Here is a 17,974-nt window from a genome sequence, read left to right on the forward strand (position 1 = left end):
CTACCAAATTTTAAAGGATATAAAGTAGATTTATACAGATCTTGACAAATGCTATCCTACAGACCAAAACAGGAATTTAACTAAGAAAATGTAAAAATTCTATTATGAAATGCGTCAGTTGCCTGAGACAGTCTCTGTAATATACCGCCATTTTGGTGCAGTTCATTTTAAGTGTATTTTAACGTTTCTCTTTGGCTCCATTCAGGCTGCACAGCTTCAAGTAACTGAAGGTGGAATATGCTGTTCCATTGAGAGTATCTCAATCTTGGTTAAATAAAACTTTATAATTAGGACACCTCATATATATGAAATCATAAAAAATAAAATCTTCAAATTCTTAAGAAGTAATGCAGTAATTTTTCCTTCCCTTCCATCTATCTCTTGCTGTTTAGATTGAAGCTGCTATAACAGGTTCACCAACTAATTGTAAAGCCACTTTCAATTACTTTTCAGACCAATAGTACTACTTGAAACTTTTCGTTGTGCAGAAAAATGGATACTACTTTTTGATCAAATTTCTTTGTGCTTGATTCTTAATGTATTTATTCCAGTCTTCATAAGCACTACTGAATGGCACTAGAGCTGAAATATCTGTCCTTCCAAAGTACTTTAGGAACATTCACTGTGATGCTGGGCTTTTTTATGCTTCTTTTTTTTCAAGTTGTTAATAAGTTGACAACTTCTGCATCACACTTCGGAATGACTATAGAAATTCTCCTGTTGTGTTTCAGAAGATATATGTATGTTTTAAAATGGCACTTAATGCAGCAAAGACAGTATTCTTCAACTTTTCTTTCTAGTCTTAGGCTATGTAGTTCAAGTAACAATCGAAGCAAGCGTGCATAGACAGTTATTAGTTTCTTTTTTAATCAGTGAATTATTTAGATTTCTCCCTTCAGTGTTGCTCATTCTTCACAGAAAACCTGGTCATTAATATTTTTGTTTAAATGCTCTTTGAGAATTATGAGCAAGGTGAAGGGACTCATTTATTTCTTTAAACTACTCAAAATAGACTGGAGATGGTCAGTTTGGCATTAAGGAAGATTGCAATATTCCAATGAAACAGAAGCTTTCCTGGAAGTTGTGGAGATGGAGGGGCAACAGAGAAAGGTTTTGCATAATCATCTGATTATTTTAGCCATTTCTTTCAATGCTAGTTCTTAAGTGAAGCTGGAGTTGAGCTGAAGGAATTAAGATGATCAGATTGTCCATAAGTTACATTGGTATATAAACTAAACCACTTGGGAATGGTGATGTATTTTCTGAAGCATTAAAAAGCAGAGGATAAAAATGTTAGGGTAAAGTATTATTGGTTAAAGCATGGTACTCAGTAATAGTAGGAGAAATTGCTAATCACAATTGAAATGACAGTGTAGAGTCTAATGTAAGATAGTAGATAACATAAAACAAGGGAAGCTCTTACTTTTTTTAAAGAGCTGATATAACTGAAAAATATTTCAGTAGTAGAATCAATTAGACCTGTTAATATGATGAAAGAATATATTAGACAGCACGTATAAGCAGAGGCAGACAGCATGTTTTTCCCAGATGCCTTTGACAGTCAGACACTCCAGACTTAATACTTGATGACAGCTGTACTGACAAACCTCAGCTACTGGTCTTTGAGTTACCAATTTGATCCCAAGTAGCAAAATAGTCTTATGTGCTGGAATTCCACCATCCTCCTTGACCACAGAGAAGTATCGGTTCTACTAAACCAGAAGATATAGAAACATCTCTTTCTCCCTTTCTCCCTTTAATGATCAGAAGACTTTTAATAATGAGAGTCAGTAGTTAATTAATAGAGCACTCCTGTTTAGGAAAAGTTGTTTTGTTCCCAGCTGTGCAGGTGAGTAACACAAGCTTGAACCTTGATTTCCTCTGTCCTGGGGGAGTGCTGCACAGTCAACATATATAACATATCACTTGAGAAAGAACAGAGGGGTATTAGAAAGAGAGAGACAGACCTCAAAAAATTCAGGCAGTATGTAAGAAAATGTGTGATGAAACAGAAGGCATTACTAAGCCAGAATCCTGTAGTATCAGGTGTAAGAAAACATAAACTGCAAGTGAGCAATTGAGCAGTACTACAATCTAGGTCATCAGAAAATTAAAGTAATGCACAGTTGTATCTATTCCATGGTGATTCTTAGAATGTTTAAATTGCATTTTATAGCAAGTACAATCAAAGCTCATTTTTGAAAGGCATCAAGAAAGGTTGAAGGTAGTGTTAAGCATGAGAGGATTTCTAGTAACTCAGCTTTTTTTGTGGTGCCTCACCACAATTTATATATATATATATGTATATATATATATATATATATATATATTTAATCAAAATAAAGGTTATTGGTCATGATGATTAATGGGGATCTCAGTCAGGAATTTGCCGAGGAAAGAGATTATAGTGCTTCGTTAAGTTAAGCAGTCCACACAAAGAAAAATCTGAACATCTTTTGTGAAAGGAAGTAACATGTTCTTGTTGATGTTTTCTGCAGGCGTGGGTTCTTCTCTTGCACTGCTAATCTGAATGTCTAACAATATGCAGACCTCAGTGAACTAACATTCTTGAAATACAGTGCTGGCACTGTCCCCCTGAAATATGTCTCTCACCTCACTGACAAATTATTTTGCTTAAATCAGAGACCTTCAATCAGTCTTGATATCTTGATTATTTTGACAAAATAATATATATATATTATATATATATATTATATATATATAAATTGCTTTGTTCTATTTCTATTAAACTCAGGGCAAAAGCTCACATCCTTTTCTTTTCTATGAACAGAGTTAAACTAACGATGAGTGCTTTAAACTTCATACCTGAGCTTCCTACTTACTGCTAAAATCCATGCAGTTCATTAAAGCCTATGTGCTCTATCAAATTTCAGGCTCTGCTAAGCATGTGTTACAACAGACTGCAAAATGTGTTTAGACAGAGTTTAAATAATAGACAGAAAACTAAGATGTTAGGATTCTGAGACATACCGACAGATGGTGAGGTTAGCTACATGCCCTTCCATGATTTTTTTTCATAGAGTCTTTGATGGCTTATGTTACCTCAAGACATTGTTTCCACCAGAGATAATGGCTTATGGCAAAGAGTTATGCTGTGTTAATGGAGCTGCAGAGACTGATGATCATTCTGTCATTGAATGAGTATCTGTCATCCCTGTCACCCCTCTTTGGTAAACCAACACTGTGTAATGTAAGAATTCTCATTCAAGGACAAGAATATTTTTAATTCATTTCATTCTTGTTCTGCACACCTGAGTATGATAACTGAAATGAATGGCAATAATATACTTAAGGAATCTCTGTCAAATAAGTCTTGAAGTACCACATGGAATTGGTATACATCTTAGCTTCTCTGATGACCTGGGTGAACAGGTGTAAAAATAACTCGGTTAAGCAGGTTATTTCAGTCTCTGCTGTTTACTTAATATTAAATCCTTCTATGCCTATATTCATAATAGATTAGACCTTTTTCCTGCTGCTGTTAAAAATAATTTCCAGGAGATCAAAGGGATTAAATAAAGGCACATTAGGAATTCTTGTGTTGGCCAGTAAAATAATTATTTTGTCATTCCTCCATCCTTATGTTTAAGGCAGTAGTTATAGATTTGTGCATTAATCACCATGAAAGCTTAGAGCTGAAAACTAAGAGAACTAAAGAAGGAATTCAGCTTAAAATTTCTAAAAAGTGGGCTATTGCTGTCCTTCCAGATTTGGTTGCTAAAATAGAAACTTGCTTTGGGATTAAAAATGTTAAAAACTTGCTTTGGGATTTGTGCTTATTTTACACTCACAGACCAGACTATGGTAGGGAACTGTACAATGAGAGGAGTGAAATGTTGGGACAACAAAGATCCTGTTTCACCACTTAGTGTAAAAACTGTACGAAAGAGTGGGATTGAGTCCAAATGAAAATCCCAGAGCTGCAGAGAGGAAATCAAATGCCATTCATATGTTAGCATTGTAACCAACATGTTTTCCAGTTTCTTTGAAATTTGCTTATAAACATCAAGTTATATTATTTATTTATGGCATTTAGTTAAAAATGCCAAGATAGATTTTACTGGCACAATTGTTAGGGACTTAAGAACAAGAAAAAAAAAAATAAAAATCAGTTAACATCACTTTCTTTAATAATTTTAAAATCTTCCTGATACCATTTGCTCCTGCATCTTTTATTTCCTGTTCTCACTTTGTGAGAACACAAAACCTTCCTCCTTCCTCTATATGAAAATTTTATTAATGAGAATTAAGGAGAAAAGATTCTGTAAATACTGAAAGCTCAATATTCTTACAAGGTCCTCTTTTTCCCTTCCAGTCATTTCTCTTACAACTAATGAAAGCTACTGAGGATTTTATGATTAAAACAGGTTTGTTCCAGTAGCTGTAAATTCTTTGCAAATGCACAAAAAAATTAATATGTTAGATTTAAAGTTGGTGGCCATTATTTTTTATTGTGCCTATGCTACTTTTATCCCATGGTACCTTGCGGAGTGACTATACTGCTAAATACTATCTGGCATTGCAAAAGGATTTTCCAGGGAAATCAGTTATGTCCCTTGCCTGTACCACCAGTGTACAGTTATGAGGTACTACTGGTTCTTTCTTTCTCACTCTCTTTCTCTTTTGCTTTCTCTCTCTTTCTTTCTGTAGTATTCATATTCTATCATTGGAAGCATATTGTTATCCATTCCATTACTTTCAGAACCATAATTTAGGAAAGGACTAGCAGCAACATGTAAACAAGTGGGGGGGGGGGGGGGGGCGCGTGACTTTGATTATATCTAGATTTTTTTAAGGAGCTGTGTCAGATTCATTTGTCTGGTAGGCCATTTGTAAGACCCTGTCCTTCCATTTCAGTATTAGACTCTGGTAACCATTGGATGCAATTCCAAAATCTTGCTTAAGCCCCCACACTCAGTCTTGAGTTGGGTACTTTCTTTCTGCCTAAGCATGCAAGTTCTCCAGCATTTTGTATGAAACAGAAAAATGTGTTCTATAGCATCCATTTCTCTGAATAGACTTCTGGGGCACTGACAGCCAAGGATTCTCGAATTAGATGTTAAATGAAGTTTGGTTTTGATGTAGAAGAAGATGCAGTTATGAGATGCTATACTCTAAAAAAAATAACAGTTTTAAACCTGTAAGCCACAGCACTCTGTTAATGGCAAGTACTGTAAGATATTCCGCTCAGGCAAATAAATATTTCTGTTTATTGAAATTGCAAGGCTTTCAATAAATGATCATTGAAAAGTTATTTTTAACCTTGCAAAATTTTGTGACTCCTAAACCTTTAATTAAAACGTCAGTGGCAGCAACTCTAACACAGTTTATTATTGATTACCACAAGAATTTTAGTGCAACTAGATTCAGTAAAAGCAGTCTCAAAAAGTACTTCAGGTTTCTGCATCTAGTGTACTGAAGTGGAAAAGCCTAATTCACTTCCCCTCTGTATGTGATTGCAAATCTGGAAAAATTCTAAAAGTTAATGTGTGTACAGTTGGTAGAAAGTATTATGAGAAAGTATATTTTAAAAATAGGTATTATTTTGGCCAAGATTTATCTCTCCGCTGTGGAAGGTAGATTAAAAAAAAAAAAAAAAAAAAAAAAGCTTCAGGTTTTAGGTTTGATCAACAGGATTGCATCAGCCTCAAAACTGTATACATCTGAAATTCTTACAGTCCGCTGGCTGTGGTGCTTATTGTTCCCCTGTGCACATGCCTGGAGGTGTTCATCTGTTACAGATGGTCTCTTTATTCAATTCTGTGTGTGGTATACTTGGTGCAACCACTGTATTCTGTAAGTAGGATTTGCCCTGCTGTGAAGTAGCAGCTTTTCTGTGTTGATTTAACACTGTTCATAAAAGAGGTTAAGCACAAGTAAAACACAATTTAATTTAATTATTTTTAGCACTCATTTCCTACACAAGCGTAGAAAATCTTTAATATTAAATATAAACACATGTATTAGTAGTATAGCCTGGTTCTTGTGCAGTAGTGAAACTCACTGTAAACAATGGGTCAAACTTTATCTTTAAGTTTGATTACTGGGGTGTATACATTCAGTAACTGTTTTCCTTTGGGAATTATAAAAATAACGGCACTGCTTAGCAGCTTACAGCAATGAAGCCAGTAAGTTAAAGTTATTCATGTAAAGGTTTATTGGATCATACTTGTTTCCTGCAAGTTGCACCTGGTTTTCTAAATATGTTGGGAAAATGTGCATGGAGAAGGCTGCGGAAGTCCAAGCTGTATTTTATTTTTCCTGAATTTTTCAAAAAGTTTTACTTTTTCAATTAGGCTATTAACATTAGCTAGACTTTGTACATAGAAAGACTAACTAGTTTATGTTTCAACTCTTGTGAGAGACTTTGAATATAATAGAATATATAAATCTAGAACTTTATGAAATACTGCATTTGTGCCAGCACACCTTTTTCATTTCTGATATATTGGTTCTCCCTGTTTTGTTTCAAGTACAGCTTAAAAGTTTGATTCATTATTAATATAAAGAAATGGATCTGATTGAAGTAATAAGATTTGAAATGTTGTATGACTGTCACACAAAATTATATTTAAAGAATTAGAAAACAATGGTTAAAACATAATAAAAAATGCATTGAAAACCATGTTTTTCAGTCTCATTTTTCAATCAGGAGTAGCTGCACTGACTGAACACTGTAAGTCTGATTTATTCTGATTATTTAATGTGACTTTTAAGTTATTGACATGCATTTTATGAGATTTAAAAATGTGTTTATGAACCACTGGATTGATTGTTTGGGTCATTTTGATGAGTAACCAAATTAGTAGACCAACATGACTTTTAATGTGTCCAGTCTAATGGAATAGATGTTACCTTTCATATTAGATAACAATAACAACTGCCATTTGAATATAAATTCATATAAATTACATCATAATATGCAAATCCATTTTGTCATTATGGATGCAGGTCTGTGAAGCCCAACAGTACAGCAAATACTAACATTTTGCTGTTAAGTGTTCAAAAACATAAAATAAATGAGGCATGGCTATTGATTGTCTTCGGCCTATATTATCTGCACAGGAACTATTAAGAAGGCTTTTCTATCTTCCTTTCATGCCTCATTTTCTCATTCTATCTAATGAAGAGCTTCACTTAAACTGTAATGTGCTACTGTCTTGAAAGTACATTTTTATGGCACTAAAAAGCTATAGTTGTACATTACGGTCTTTTTACTGCTGTGTTTATTGCTGTGTTGCATTGTATAGAATAATAAAATTTTGTACTGCAGGAGTTATTTGTTTAATTAATTTTTACTTGTGAAATATATTTTGGCCTCTATAAAGGCAACCTGAAATCCTGACTTCAAAAAGCAGATGGTCAGCTGTAGCTCTGGACTTCAACTTGTAAAATTGAGGACCGTCCATCAGTATGTAGAATTGTGGAACATTCTGCATTTCTCTTTCTTTGTAGGTGTTAATAAAGTTCCAATACATAGCTGGGTACACTACCAGTGAAAATGCTCTTCCTTCATTAGTGATCCTTGATTTAGCTTCTACTTTCCTGAAATGCAGGTATTCTGCTAGAGTAAAACTGCAAGTCTTGTAGCAAGGCACAGAGAGAAACAAAATAATTTAATTCAAAAATCACATTGAGAATGAATCTGAAAATGAGTTAGCATGCACTGAAATGTTTGGTCAAAACTTGCACGATATGAAATGATTTAACATTCTGACTGTAGGAGGTGATAACACTTAACCTTTGCAGACTATTTTGAGGTAGTCTACAGATTAAGAACTCTTGCTGGGGGTTCTGTAATTTATTAGTGCTCACTATGTATTTATCTAAAATGTCCTTCAGTGCTGGATTCTGTAATTTGTTACTGGTAACTAGCAGGTTTTTGCTAGAACTTGCAGAATACAAATACTTAAGGAAGGTCTCAAGATTTTGATCCAGCATAGGACCTTCATCTAGAAGAAAATTCCATAAAGTAATCAGAAATGAGTGATGAGAGATATTCAAAATTGCAAATGAAATCTTTCCTCTATTTTTTTCCTCTTGAGGGAACAGATTTGGCATTATTAGGTAGGTCAGTAGGTCTTCTGTATAAGATAATAATAAGCAATCAAAAAATCTGTGTTGTTTGGTTGGTTACACTCAGAAAAGTTTGAATACTTGCAATTTTCTGGCACTTACTTGTGGGCATTATAAAAACACCTTCTCTATGCCACTCTAAGAGGATCTGTAACAAAATGTCAGTACCTCCGGGCCTTATATAGAGCATGGAATGGACTGAGAGCAGCTCTGAGCAGAAGGACTTGGGCGTGCTGGTTGACAAGAAGCTCAACATGAGCTGGCAATGTGCACTTGCAGCCCAGAAAGCCAACCATATCCTGGGCTGCATCAAAAGAAGCATGGCCAGGAGGACAAGAGAGGTGATTCTCCCCCTCACTGTTGCTCTTGTGAGACCCCACCTGGAGCACTGCATTCAGTTCTGGGGGCCCCAGCACAAGAAGGACGTGGAAGTATAAGAACGAGTCCAGAGAAGGGCCATGAGGATGATCAAGGGACTGGAGCACCCCTCCTACGAAGGCAGGCTGAGAAAATTGGTGTTGTTCAGCCTGGAGAAGAGAAGGCTCCAGGGAGACCTTACAGTGGCCTTCCAGTACCTAAAGGCGGCATACAGGAAAGCTGGGGAGGGACTCTTTGTCAGGGAGTGTGGTGATAGGGCAAGGAGTAATGGCATTAAACCAAAAGAGGGGAGATTTAAATTAGATATAAGGAGAAAATTCTTTACTCTGAGGGCGGTGAGGCACTGGAACAGGTTGCCCAGAGAAGCTGTGGATGCCCTATCTCTGGAGGTGTTCAAGGTCAGGTTGGATGAAGCTTTGAGCAACCCGATCTAGTGGGAGGTGTAGGATTTCTCTGTAGACCTTTGTTACTAAGAAATATGAAGAGGGGGGTATGAAAGAGTCCAAGATCCTAAGACTTTGTTATAGCTAGGTCATTCCTGACAGATTTGTGTCTAAGAGGCTAAATTTATTTGAGGTTGAAGTCCTCTATATCGCAGACAGCATCTGTATTTATCTGACAAATAATTAGTTTCTGCAAGTTGTATCAACATTTTTTGCCTGGTTTGCAGTGGAACTTGAGAGCAGTTAATCATTATGCTTCTAGTGTGAAGTTATGTACTACCTCCGTTGTCTCAACTGCTGACCAATCCAATGTACTTATCACAGTCTTTATTTGTAGATCACATTTCCTAACCTTTCATGATTCTTGTTTCTCTCTTAAATTATCCATAGCTTGTGTATATTTTTCTTGAGAATTTAGCATTTCTTAGATAATATCAGCTTTCAGTGTATAATAATGTGTAACAAAAATATTGTAAATGTAAATATTCACAATTATGTAAAATGAGTAACAATATTTAAAATACAATGTAAATATATCAAAAATGTAATATACAGAAGTATTTCTAACTCTGGTTATTAGAGAAAATTTAGGCACATGAAGAACAGAGTGGAACTGACCTGGAAACGGAATCTTTTAAAATATTAATGTAAGACCTATACTAAATATATAATCTGTCTGAAGTTGTCACCAAGCTGAATGTCAAGTTGGAGCTTGCTGAGGAGATGTTGCCCCATCACCCAGATCATTAATGAAGTTGCTAAACAGAACTGGACCCGATATTGATCGCTGGGGTACATTGCTGGTTACTGGCTTCCAACTAGATTTAGTTACACTGACCACTATCCTCTGTTCAGTCAGTTTTCAGTTCAGTGTCTGCTGATCTAGCCCATACATCAACAACTTGCCTGTGAGGTTCATATGGGAGACAGTGTGAGACCCTACTGGAGTCTGGGTAGACAATAGCTCTCCCCTCATCTATCAGATTAATCATTTTGTTGCAGATGTTTCTCTCCGTAGAGAATCCACGCTGACTCCCCATGATGATTTTCTTGTTTTTCACATGCCTGGAAATTGTTTTCATGATTAGGTACTCCATCACTTTGCCAGGAGTCCAGGTGAGGTTGACCAGCCTGTAGTTGCTTGTGTCCTCCTTCTTTCCCTTTGTGAAGATAGGAGTGGCATTTGCTTTGCCAGTCTTTAGGCAGTTCTTCAAATTGCCATGATTTATCAGAGAGTATCAAAAGTGGCCCTGCAATAACATCTTCCATCTCCCTCAGCACTTGTGTGTGCATCCCATCAGGGCCCATGGACCTATGTATGTAAAATAATTAGGAATCTGAGACTACAACTCTATCTGAAACCATCTTTAGTTTTTTCTAGTTAAATATGATAAATTTATCATATTTCTCTGTACATTAAATGTAGGCACAACTGCTACACTGACTGCAGCGACTACTAAAAGATAAGGACTATGCTCAGAAAATCATTGTTGCGCAGCTTAAGCCAGTTGAAATTCAAAGATATCCCTGAGGAAGAGGTTTTGCAAAAATTCTCTGGTATCTTTCAGAGTTGTCACTGTGAGAAATATCAGAGAAGCAAACATGAAAAATATGAACCGTAAATGCAAAGTAAACTTACTTTGATCAGTGAACGATTTGGCAGTATGAGTTGTGAATGCAAAAGAAATTTCTCTCTCCTGTTCCATCTACCTTGTTCCTCTGCACACAAAAGTACCTACTCGTGAGTGCCTGCAGTAAGCACCTCACACTTCACTGAGTCAGAGATACAGGTGGCATTTGTGCTTTCCCTTTGCATTTTCCCAAGTAAAGGTGCAGAAACTGTCTCTCAGTATACAGATAATGCACTTGTTTAGTAAATGAGCAGTGTAGATGGGAGGTAGCCCCATCACGGGCATTAATGCTAGTCTGAAAAGGGCTGAGGTAAGTCCTGATTTAACATTTTATTAAATCATTTATAAAGACAGACAACATGTAAAATACAAGTGTAATTTCTTCTCTAACACTGATCAAACTAGAAAGTGCAGATTTAACATGGTTGCAGCATTATTAGCATCACTAAGAAGAATTCTAGGTGTACTGTTTTCCTTCCCACCAGTCTCCCCAGCCCAGTGCCAATAATGGTAAAAGCTTATAGGTGAGATCGAATAGAAATTTCATTTAACATGCAAGCTCTATAACGTAGCTTCTTTTATTAGACCTCGTACTTAATGCAATACTTCAGTTGCAGATTCAGGCTGCATCTGTCTGTCTGGCACACCTATGCCTCATTGAGTGCCTGCTGCTATTTCTCAGGTTTGTCATTTTTTTATTTACACTGGAGCTCATTTGTTTCATCCAAAAGGTCTTTTCAAAATGCCTGTAGTACACAAAAACACACTTTGTCAACAGATAGTATGTTGCCATGCAGATGTGAGTTTCAAGAAGCATTCTTATGGCATAAGAATGTTATCCGTTAGAGTGATAAGGCTTCAAGGAGAAACAATTTTAATTAAAAAAAAAAAAAAAAACATTTTTGTTAAATACATACAGCTGTCTAAAATCCAGTAGCACATGTCACTTTCAAACACTATTAATACACTTTCAGGAACAGAAACCCTTACATCTGAAGCATTAATCCCATTGACCATATTCTTGAAATTTGTTTCTAACAATATCATTGCCATATCATATAGCAACTGACTTTTTAGAATAGGAAATTTCAGATAAGGAGTGTTTCTGAATTGAGGAATAATAAAAATATGGTCACTAGTAATAAGTAAAACCTGATTTCTGCTGATAGGAAATCCTAAATCCTGTGTTGTTGTTTGTTTGTTTGTTTGTTTGTTGACTGTTTTCAAACTGGAGTTTGTAACTTTCATATATATTCAAAAAGATCATGTTTTATGACACCCAACACCTATATGCCACCTGATTCTTCTATTAAAAATTCAGTGGGTGCCTACATGCAGTCAGTTTAAGAAAATAATCAGTTTCCAAGCCCACTGCCCTTAGGATCCATCCGTTGTCTTGACCAAGCCATAACTTGGTTCTGCATTTCAGTTGCAGCTAGAGACAGCCTCTTGTCCTTTCAGCTGAAATATGTACGTGTGCATAGCATCCTGTAAGAAAGTGTACCACCTACATTTAATGTAATCAAACTGATTGTGTTAGGTAGAAGTGTGCTCCATATATATTGACAAATCAATTAAGACATTTATTTTCAGCTACTGGTAAGACTCCAGGGATGTCAGGCAACAAATCTGTTAACTGGTTAACAGCTTCATAGTAGATCTCCTGGTGATAGCTCCTCTTTCTGCAGGAACCGTCTCATTTTCTCTGTGGCACACAATTAAAATCAAGCCTCCACATTCTTTGATTACACTGAGAAGCTAAGTTTGTCTATAAATAGTCCCTTAGAAATGAATAGGTGCTGTTCAGTGAGTAAGATAGCAGATTAGCTCTAAACATTTCTGGTTGTAATAGGATGTATATGTATCACAGCATCAAAAATAAATAAAATCCTCAAAATTTCAAATTCTGGTTTTTGATTCCTCAGCTGTCTTGCCGTGTTGCTCAATTGTAAGATATTGCTGACTTCTTAGCTGGGAAGGCTCCTAAATTACTTAGCAAAAATGTGATTTTTCACCATAAGAATTTCTTTATTTGCTCAGACCTCAACAGTAATCTCAACAGTACTCTGTTCCCAGCATTGCTAAGAGAAAGTTAGGATACATGTATGCAGTGAGCTGTGTCTTGGTAAACCCTCCTAGCTTCCAGGACTGACAATTTAAAGACCTGAGCTGAATGTCTTTAGTACGTTTAATTAATGTTGATTCTATAGCCATTTGCACAGTCAAATGATGTCTGTGTTTGGTTATTTGATCCTTGTTCATAAGCAACTATCCTGGTCCTTAACCAGTCAAGACTTTACATCTTTATGTAAGTCTGAAGTATCATTTGCTACTGGGGATCTGTGCTGCTGTGTTTTATCTTTTAAACAAACAAAAAAGTTCTTGTAGTGGTAGTTTATACCTTCAGTCACTTAACATACCGAAAACCGTATTCTGTATCATGAATAAAATCAGAGCTATACTGCTACACATCTTTCTGAAATGATTGTGTACAGATGTTTTTTTTAAGTAATTGCAGTCTATGCTACTGTCTTTTCACTCTGCTGCCTTTTTTGGCTCTAAGTTCTTTTTCACTTTTATTTAATTACTTTCTGATCATACCATGGCTCTTCTCTAAATCTGCTAAATTCCAGTCACATATTACAAAAAAGATTTGGATCCTTTTCTATTTGGAAGACTTGTGGTAAGTCTGTTTAAGAACAAATGAATATTAATTGGCCTCAGACACATGTAAACTGGAAAGTAGATATCTAACGAGAAAAGCATGGTTCTGGAGCAGTGTTTCCATTAGTCCCATTTGTCTGGAGACATCTGAGTTAATATTTAGATAGACGACTGTGTAACATGATTGCCCAGACATGAGGACTGGAGAAGGTTCTTTCCAGTATCGTCTGTCAGTCCACTAGGAAAATATGATGCCAGATAGTTTGTGTCTTTGAATAGGTGCTTTCTGTGAAAGAGGACACAGGTCTTCTTGACCTTGAGACAGGTTTCTATGATGTCTTTTCTTTTCTTTTTTTTTTTTTTTAAAGTGCTTCCTTTTTTTTTTTTTTTTTTTTTTTTTTTTTTTGCTATACTCTGTTTCCAGGATATAGTTGCATTTTTTGAAATGCATTTTTGTGAATAGCCCTTTCGGCGTAGATACTCTCCCAAGATCAGGGAATGCAGAAGGACAAGTTGACCTACTGTCTTGACTAGATTATCCTCAGTAAAGAACTATAACTCAGTGTCTCTGTTTCTTTCCCTTTTCCAGTAATGCAATAATTTATGATTGATCCTACTCCAATGTCAGCAAATGTGGAATGAAGCCAGAACTCTTTTTATTTCTTGTCCCTGATTTTTAAGAATGAAAGAATGGAGGATGATAAGTAGATGTTTGAGCAGTATTGTTCAGTCCCAAGTTGTGCATTTTCCTTATACACTTTTACTGCTTTTTCTCCTATTTTGTTGTGTAAGAATATATACAAGCCCCTGTTTGGTCCTCTCAAATCAGTGGAACTTCTTTCAGAATAAAGCTAAGTAATGCCGGCAGAAGCAGGTTATGTTTTCAAATACCAGTCTGAGAATAATTTTTAATTATCCAATTATAACAACTAAAAGGAAATATAAATTGGAAGAAAGAATTCAGGCAAAAGGAATCAACTAGTCAAAGGTGTTAAATCTTATGTTTTGCAGATCAAGTTCTGAAGTTTATTTTAGTAGTCCTGTATGAATAGTCCAGAAGTTCAAATGATTAATCCTTTGAGATGCATAAATATTTTAGGAAGAAGTATCAAAGATATTGTCTGCCTAATTCCCAAATCCTAAAAGACAAGTAGAAGAGTTATAATGCATCCAGGCTGCATTCATTTTGGTTTTGACTCTGGGGTTGTGAATTTCATTTTCTCACTTCTTCCAAATTAAAAAAAAAAAAAAAAAGTTTATTTATTTATTTTACTCTTGTTTATTTATTTATTTTAATAAATAAATAAATAAACTATTGCTATTAGCTGAAAATTCCTGATGACTTTCAGAACTAACATGCATTCAGACAATAAGTTTTCACATAAGGCTATCATTGTTTAGTTATGCTGGGAGACAGAAAGTAGACAAATATTTAAGAAGCTGTCAATTTATTTTCCCATCAGACGATGCTATTTCATGTTTTCACATTTACAGAGATTTATGCTGAAAAAGTAGAATAGCTCAGAAAATAGGTTGCATATCTCACAAGACAGTGTTTCCATTGAGGAATTTGGTCACTTTTTAGACTTAATCCTAAACTTACAAAGAAAATTTGAAATGTCCTAAATAACAGTAAAGAACATAACAGCAAAGTCCCAGGTGGTTCTCAGTAATTAATACAAACAGTAACAAAATGGCATAGCATGAAAGGATTTCCTTCCTTCTCTGTTCTTTTCTTTCAGCTCCTCTCAAGTTATATATGAGTTTTATTGCCTTAAACTCAAAGAGCTGTGGTGGGTTTACCCTGCTGGGCTGCTGAACTCCACCACAACCACTCACTCCCCCTCCTCAAAGAAAAAAAGGGTATAAATGTAGGTAATTACTATTTGCCTCCTGAGGTCACCTTGACTGTCTTTTCATCTTCATTATTGCTGAATTTACTCTATATTCCTTGGCTTTTGTCAATATTCTACAAAATATTTCACAAGTTAAGTGTGTGTTCTTACAGTCCTTCTCAACAACATGTTACGTGTATATAATGCTGGCTAATATTACAGTACCAGTAACTATCACTCATCACACAACATAACTCATCATAATACACTACAAGGAACGTTATTTAAAACGGTGAATTCTGGAAACAGAATAATGAGGAAATGGCCTAGTATCCCATATTTATACCAGTAATAGAACATTCTCCAAAACTAGTCATGAAACACAAGAATTGTTCTCTTAGCATTGATACCTTCTAAGTAGATATTATTGAAAATAGATATTCTTACAACATCAAAGTATCCATTGACCTAGTAAATATCAGTCATTATAATAAGGACGAAGTGGCTATTTTGCTGGCTTTAAAAATAGTTTGGCAGGAAAAGCCATTCTGTTACATAAATTTGGACTGTGGCAAATTTTAACTGAATTGTTCTGTCCAGATATAGAAACAATCATATCTAAAAATGGATGGGTATCCAAAACATTTCATATCATGAATAGCAAGATTGTGACTGAGGTATCTCTCCTCCTTCATGTTTAAATTTATATTACATTAGAGACAGCAGTGAGGTAAGAGAATAGCATATAAGACTATTTATTCTTAAGGAGGAATTCAAAGTATATAAATACAGGGCTGACTTGCCCCAATAAATTAGTGTAAACGGAATGAAGTTACTTAAATGCTCACTCTCAAATTACTTTTTTTAACAAAATGTATCATGGGAGCATACTTTTCAACCGGGAGCGTGTTTTTCAATACTCAGCTCAACAAATCAGTGAGCGATGTGGTCTGAATTCAAGTGCTGACCCTGCATGCAAGTGATGTTGGTCTAGACCTCCTCAGGTCACTTCCAACCAGTTATTCCGTGACTGCATTATTCTTCACAGAAAAAAATTAAAAGGCCTGATACCACAGGTCCAGTTCCGAATCTGTCACAATCCTTTGGCTTTAAAAAGCTGTAGGACAGCTGAGTGTAAGGAGCAAAGAGTCCTCTGATAAAAGCAGTTGTCTTGACTGAGGTCTTAAGGACAGAGAGGCGAGAGCTAGATTTAGGATTACTTGTAGAAAGAAACTTCAGAATATTATAGGTGAGTTATGTGATACTTAAGACCCTCAGACTAATTTTTTTTCAGCAAATCTACAGTTTGAGAGTACACAGATACCTAAGAGTGCACATGGAGCAAAATGTAGCAATACTTACATTATTTTTATTAACTTTACTCCATTTTTATACGGTTTATACTCTCAGTTTACATGATTTTCCTGGGATTATACAAAAAGGCTTCTGAAAAAAAAAAAAAAAAAAAAACAAAAAAAAAAAAACTTCCTCCTTAACTTCTCTAACATCTCTAAATTCTAAATCGTAACTAATCTAAGCCTTTAATGTGATGAGTGAATCTCATGATTCCAGGAAGAAAAAAAAATATAAGCTCAGACCTTCTTAAATGTCTTGTCAGTTAGATATATTACCTTTTGGTGACCCATTCTAATTTTGTACATCACAGTGCTTCTGTGTAACACCGAAGGGTTGAGATCGTTTCAAGAGGGGAAGCCAAAACACTGTTATCTTATTTTAAAAATATGTATCTTGGTAATAAATCATTATTTCTGAGACCAAACCCTGGCCTAGGTGGAAAATATGGATGCTTATTTTAATTTCCTAAACTAAATATCTGAAGCATTATTTTAGCTCTTCTTATCTACTTGAAGAATGATACTATATCTGGTTATGTATATATATGATAAATGTATATATATGATATATGATACTATATCTGGTTATGTAACAAGAAGGAAGAGGATTTTTAATGAAGAATCACTAAATGGTAGAATTTAGCTCTCCAATGTTGTCTGCTTCCTTTTAACTAAATATAAAGGGCAATTTTTGTTTTATTAATGCATAACTGTTACAGTGGTTTATAAGTTCTTCCCCAGATAATACAAGCCTGCAAAAATAGCAAGTAGGCTTTGGCAAATAACTGAGACATCCAAGACTCCATCTACTCATACAATCTATATGACTGCATGTCAGGGTTTACCTCCTGCTGCCTGAAGGAGCTCTAAAGCTTCCATTATTCACTGAATGTCATAAGTAAAGGGAAACTTAGGAGACATGTTATGTAACGGACTACACAGCAGTGTTTTGGTTTTTTGTCGTCTTTTTTTGTGAATGCTTAATGGCAGTTTTTGATTTGCTGTATACTTAATTTTGAAACACAAATATAATGAAAGGAGAACATGACCTGCTGAAAGGTTTCTGACCCTGTTAATCAAATTATTTTATCCAAAGACTTGAAAGCCGCTGTTTATTTTATTATTTTATTTGTATTTTATTTTATTTTTATTTTATTTTTATTTTATTTTATTTTATTTTATTTTATTTTATTTTATTTTATTTTACTTTATTTTATTTTATTTGTTCAGTTGTTATTGTTTTATTTTTAATTTTTTGTTGCTGTTGGTTTACTCAGGTTGATATGAAGATAACAGTCTGGAGCAGGGAAGTGGTGGAATACTACCACCAAAAGTGCGAGCAATGAGCAGTTTCAACCTGGTAAGTTTCTGTTAATTTTTTCACTTGTGACCATTCTTCCATAAGGGATCTTACTCATGTTTGCTGTAACATCTCAGCTGGTGTTGGTTGTTATTCTTGTTGTCTGTGTTGAACTCCATAAACTTTCCCTTCTGTGTTAACAAATCATTAGTACTCAATATGTCATGACTTGTTTGTCATGTTCCCAAACATTTTCAGTCCTCAGCCACAG

At 35.2% G+C, this 17,974-nt stretch overlaps 1 protein-coding gene across 2 annotated transcripts in view; it reads left to right on the plus strand.

The window, feature by feature from the left end:
* Positions 1–17,974, plus strand: part of LINGO2 (leucine rich repeat and Ig domain containing 2) — a 333,518-nt gene that overhangs the window by 74,181 nt on the left and 241,363 nt on the right. For both annotated transcript variants that reach the window (XM_040541525.1, XM_040541526.1), the window contains exon 3: positions 17,681–17,763. Coding sequence is in view for 1 of the 2 variants with exons in the window: in XM_040541526.1 (XP_040397460.1) it covers positions 17,746–17,763 (18 nt within the window). In the remaining variant the exon portion in view is untranslated. The remainder of the gene's footprint in view (positions 1–17,680; positions 17,764–17,974) is intronic.

The sequence above is a fragment of the Cygnus olor genome, chromosome Z, assembly GCF_009769625.2.
Source record: "Cygnus olor isolate bCygOlo1 chromosome Z, bCygOlo1.pri.v2, whole genome shotgun sequence".
Lineage (NCBI taxonomy): Eukaryota > Metazoa > Chordata > Aves > Anseriformes > Anatidae > Cygnus > Cygnus olor.